Source organism: Lolium rigidum, chromosome 7, assembly GCF_022539505.1.
Source record: "Lolium rigidum isolate FL_2022 chromosome 7, APGP_CSIRO_Lrig_0.1, whole genome shotgun sequence".
Lineage (NCBI taxonomy): Eukaryota > Viridiplantae > Streptophyta > Magnoliopsida > Poales > Poaceae > Lolium > Lolium rigidum.
The window spans coordinates 56602884-56607927 of NC_061514.1; the positions used below are offsets into that span (position 1 = coordinate 56602884).

The 5044-nt window shown below is 58.0% G+C and overlaps 1 protein-coding gene across 1 annotated transcript; it reads right to left on the reverse strand.

Moving 5' to 3' along the window:
• Positions 1 to 3100: 3100 nt before the first annotated feature.
• Positions 3101 to 4203, reverse strand: LOC124671381 (xyloglucan endotransglucosylase protein 7-like). Its single transcript, XM_047207757.1, has 3 exons — positions 3913 to 4203; positions 3603 to 3802; positions 3101 to 3527 (listed from the first exon to the last, which is right to left on the reverse strand). Exons 1-3 carry the CDS (start codon positions 4201 to 4203, stop codon positions 3101 to 3103), a joined length of 918 nt encoding a protein of 305 aa, XP_047063713.1.
• Between the last annotated feature and the right edge of the window lie 841 nt (positions 4204 to 5044).

The window sequence follows — 5044 nt, forward strand, 5'->3', positions numbered from 1 at the left end:
CATCAAAATAGGCTGCGACGTTGGCCGGAAGCTTAGAGCATCCCCACTCGTTGGCGCTCCCCACGCCCAAATCCGGCGAAATTTTCGTCCGGATTGGAGGAAGATTTGGCGTGGGGGGCAGTAGTTTCCCAGCCGCGTGCCCAGGCGAAGTCGACGATGCGAATTTAAAAAACGGAAACTTGACAAACTTCGGCTAAATTCGGGTGAATATAGACTAAATTTAATGATATTTAGACTAAAACGGGCGGAGTTCATACATAGAGGCCGAATTCGACTATATTTCGAATTCGGCTAGGTGAATTCAAACGCTAATTTTAAAACACGGCGCTCTACATGCCCAAATGGCGGTAGAACACCGTGTCGTCGCCGTCGTCGTTGGCCTTCGGCTGCGCGGCCTGGCTGCTGCTGCCCTGGCCGGCGTCTCCCCACCCCGGGGATGGCTTGTACCAGTCGTCGTCGGAGGACTCGAGGTCGACGACGGGGACGGCGACGCCGGATGGAGGTGTCGCGGGACGGCGGTACCGCGCGACATCGTCGTTGGCGGTTGGAGCGGCGCGGGCGGCGAGTTGGCGTGCGGCGGCCGGGTCCAGCGGCCGCCGCCTGCTGCTCCGCCTCCGGCGGCGCTAGTCGCGCCTGGCCCAGTCCAGTGCGGCGTCGTCCGCGCGCTTCTCCTCCTCCATGTCGGCAAGCGACCTGGCGATCGCCTCCGCCATCGCGGCCTCCTCCGCGCGCTTCGCCTCCTCCTCGGCGAGCTGGCTTGCGGCGGCGGCCTCTTTCTTCGTCTTCTTCCGGCCGCTCTGCGGCGCGGAAGGCTGTTCTCGGATGACGAGGGCGCCGCTGCTGCGCCCTCTGGTCGCCGGCGGAGACGCCGGCTCCTTCTTGACGCGCACCGGCGTCGAAGGCGGCGACGCCTCCTCCTCTTCACCGGCGCCAAGGATGACCTTGACGCCGATCCGGAAGACGACGAGCTGGCAGCCATGCGCCGTGGCTGCCAGACGCTTCCCCGACGGCGGCTCGCCGATGCCCTCGATGCCGATAGAGGGGGCATCGTGAGCACCGGGGAGTTGCCGCCCTCGATGTGCTCGACGACGGCCTCGAGTGTCCGGCCCGGCGCGCTCCACCACCGTCGGCGGCCCGCGGCGTTGTTGCGCGCAGGCGGAGGCGGCGGGCCGTCGTAGGCCGCCAGCTCCCGCTCCCACCGCCGCAGGAAGTACGAGTTCCACGCCGTGTAGTTGTCGGGGTGGTGGCGTGGCTCGGCGCGTTCCTCGTCCGTCAAGGTCATCCGCGCCTCCTCGATGGCGACGTCGAGGGCGTGGCCCCGAGGCGGCGGCGGGATTGGTACGCCGCCAGCACTAAGCCGCCACCCGCCGCCGGGAGGCCTCGTGTCCGGCGGGCAGGGGTACCCCGCCTGGTGGAGGAGGTGCCCCTCCCACGCGTGCAGCGACCGGCGGGGGAAGCCATTGTTGGCTGCGCCGTCGTCGTCGTAGAACGCCATCTTGAGAGTAGAGGGAGAGTGGAGGAAGAGTGAAGCACGGGGTACGCCTCGCGGCGAGCGGACCGGCGTATATAGGCGTGGCTGGCGCGGGGATTAAATGCCGCGTGGATTGCGACGCGTCCGCGGCGAGCTGACCGGCGGCAGCCTTTTAGTGCGCGCGGAAGACGATGCGTGCGCGGAAGACGACGACATTAACTCGCCGCGTGGCCGGCGAATGCAGACCGGCGGCGAGGCTTTACGACGCGCGGAAGACGATGCGATGAGGACGACGATCGGTTTCTCTCGCCGACAAGTTGGGGCCACCAGACGCGCGGGAAGTTTCCTCGCCGTTTCGCGCGCTTTCGTTTCGTCCGGAGTCCCCGAGCGCTCCCCGGGGGGCCGGGGATGTCGTGGGATCGCCGGATGGATTTAGGCCCAAATCCGGACGAAAACGAGGAACCGGGGGCGCGACTGGGCCGAATTTCGCCGTCCGGATGGAAAAAACGCTCGCCGGGGGCCTGTTCGGGGGGACGAGTGGAGATGCTCTTAGGCGCGTTAGAGATGGTTGGGTCCACCTATGACCTCCTGTAGCCTCACTGCTGGGCTATGATGCATTTAGTGGCCCCTCTCCACTTGCACAACACAAGTCAACACTCAAGGACAAGCAATGAGATTTTTTGAGATAAACCCAGCCGAAATGAAACAAGAAACAAAAACTACAGTTTTGGTCACTCCCAACTCCCAAGGTGGGGTTTCTACTGTGCTGGCAGATACGGCCTACCGGAAACCCAAGGTGGGGTTTCTACTGTGCTGGCAGATACGGCCTACCGGAAAACATGTGGCGTGGTGATGAGCTAATTGTTAAGCTTCATGCACTAGCCACTTGAACCAAAAGTCCGAACTGATGGAAAGAGCTAGGCAATCCACATATACACTTCACAACACCCCCACTAGCGTGTGACGGGAGAAGAGAACGTCAACACGTGAAAGAAAAAGAGCACACCAAAACAGGGCATCAGCGGTGGCTAAAGAGGGGGGCAACAACAATTTTTAGGCTTAATTGCAAAAACCAGGATTTGAACTCGAGACCAGGGGCTCTGATACCATGTAAGCTTCATGCACTAGCCACTTGAACCAAAAGTCCGAACTGATAAAAAGGGTTAGGCAATCCACATATACACTTCACAACACTAATCCTACGCGCTGATTACTCATTTGAAGAAATGTTTTTTTCGACTGGTTTGATGAAATGTTTGAAACTGGTGACAATGAAGTTACCACGACAGTTTATCACACTTATCTCGGAAGCATCGACCGCGCTAGCTACCCAGCGGCATCTTTACTTCCATGAATGCAGATCTCGGTGCAATTTAGTTTACTAGTTTCTATGAAATAGCTTGCTTTGCTTCGTGCTTAAACTGTCAAACATAGTACATTAGCACCGCAGCTGCTGTGTCAGCATTACTGACTATAGAGTTGTAGTCTAATCAATCTCTGCCCCACTCTATGTATTACGGGAAATGTTTGCTCAGTTTTTGCTCCCCAGAAAGAAATTAAGAATTGCCATACAAAAAATGTTCTTTTATCTCACACTTAGAATCGCCTCTATCGATCCTCCAACAATTCCTAAGCCAGGCCACACTCCTTTGGGAAGCCATTGGGGAACCTCTTATGGTCAGTGCAGTAGTCGTAGATCATGTACTTGCTCTGCATCTCCTTCATCAGCTTCTGCTGCTTCATATGGTCGTTCAGCCCTTCTCCCTGACCCGGGGTCATCCAGTCGCCGCTGCCGCCGGAGCCGGAGCGTGAAGGGTCCTGGCCGCAAGTCCACGAGCCGCCGGCGCTCGGCGTGCACCCGGAGGCAGTGTAGTTGGCAAAGTATGCCACGAACGGCGCCTGCGACCAGTCGGTCTTGATCCGGCCGCCCTGCGTCGCCCAGTCTTCGGCGTCCCACAGGCACCCGAAGAGCCTCATCGGCTGGTACACCGGGAACGGCACCCCGTCCTCCCAGTGGTTCTTGAACTGCCGGATCGGTATGCCGTCCACCAGGATCCTGCAGAAACAGTCCCAGTGATTTCAGCAACGTGACATGCGTCCAAGTTGCAATGGTCGAAGGAGGCTTAATTACAGGATCTGGTCTTTGTTCCAGAAGATGGAGTAGGTGTGGAAGGCGACGGTGGGGTCGAACCAGAGCCGGAACTGCACCTCCCTGCCTCCCTCGCCGGCGGCGAAGATGTTGGTGTGCAGGGTGTAGGGCTGGCCGGTGGCGTTGCCCAGGAACTCCAGGTCGATCTCGTCGTGCTTCTTCCAGTCCTTCTGGGAGATCAACTGCATGCAACAACCACACCACAGGGCTCATTACTACAGGAACTCGAGCAGTCGAGCATGCATGCGCGCGCATGACAGACGACAGGGTATGGTGTGTCAGTGTCACTTACGTATATGGTGGTGACGGTGCCGGCGGAGTTCTTGGGGACGAGCTTGATGGAGATGTCGATCCTGGCGAAGAGGTACGAGGTCTTGGACCCGAAGGCCGACCCCATGGCCTTGTCCATCGTCAGCCCGATGGTCTGGTCACCGTTCCTGTCGTTGAGCAGCCGCGTCTGGCCCCACAGTATCTCCAGTTTGTCTGCCATTCGACCACCGGCCACCGGAGACGTGGTGCCGGCGGCGAACATGAGCGCAAGAGCCGATAGGGCAGATAGGATCCACGCTCTAGCCAATGCCATGGCTTCTTTCCCCGAGTGCGTGAGAGCGAGTGAAGTGTGGAGCACTAAAGCCGGCCATGGCGAGTGAAGTGTGGAGCACTAAAGCTGGCCATGGCATACGCGCACCATGGTGAGGGTCAATGCCCACATGGGACCATATCGAGCGCATCGAACTCAGTGATGCCCATTAAATTCTTGGAAGATGTACTAAACAAGTTTGCATTATATGGGCTGGCTACTCAATCAGTGAAGACCTAAGCATAAAAAATGCCGGAAGATTCGGACCTAACGAATTTGAAATTTGATCACCCGGTGTTAGCGTTGGTTATAGCACTTCGGTGAGTGATGCCGCTCATATAGCAACATTTAGAATGTGAGTGAGAATGAAGATCAAGAAGGTTTCAAAATTTGTTCGGAGAATCTTGGAATAGTCCGGAGGATATCCGAGGTGATACAGAATGGCTTCGGCCATATATGGAAGGTTCCATAATGATCTAGAGTTATTTCAGAAGGGGCTGAAATATTTCAGAAGGTCGGAAGGGGCTGGAATATTTCAGAAGGGAAAGGCCCGAAGGGGCACCATGGGCCTTGTCCGCATGGTCCCCACCATGGTCGGCGCATAATGGGAAGGGGAAGCTTAGACTCTCCTCCCTTGACTCGGATTAAGAGGGGTGGGGGAAGGAGTCTGTTTCGATTCCAACTCCCCCTAGGTCGGTTTGGGGGGGGGGGTTCATCCGGACTCAGACTCCCTCCCAAGTCGATTTGGAGAGGGGGCAAGGACGGCCGGCCTCCTATTTAAAGGGGAGGAGAGGGGCCGACCGTCCCCTAATCCTAAACCCTATTCGTCGTGTTGCCGACCTAG

Bases quoted from the DNA above. Each gene is read 5' to 3' on its own strand.
- LOC124671381 (XM_047207757.1), bottom strand. From the start codon at position 4,203: ATGGCATTGGCTAGAGCGTGGATCCTATCTGCCCTATCGGCTCTTGCG. The intron at 3,803-3,912 runs GTAAGTGACACT...TGTTGCATGCAG, and splicing joins GCACCGTCACCACCATATAC to TTGATCTCCCAGAAGGACTG. The intron at 3,528-3,602 runs GTAATTAAGCCT...CTGTTTCTGCAG, and splicing joins TGGAACAAAGACCAGATCCT to GATCCTGGTGGACGGCATAC.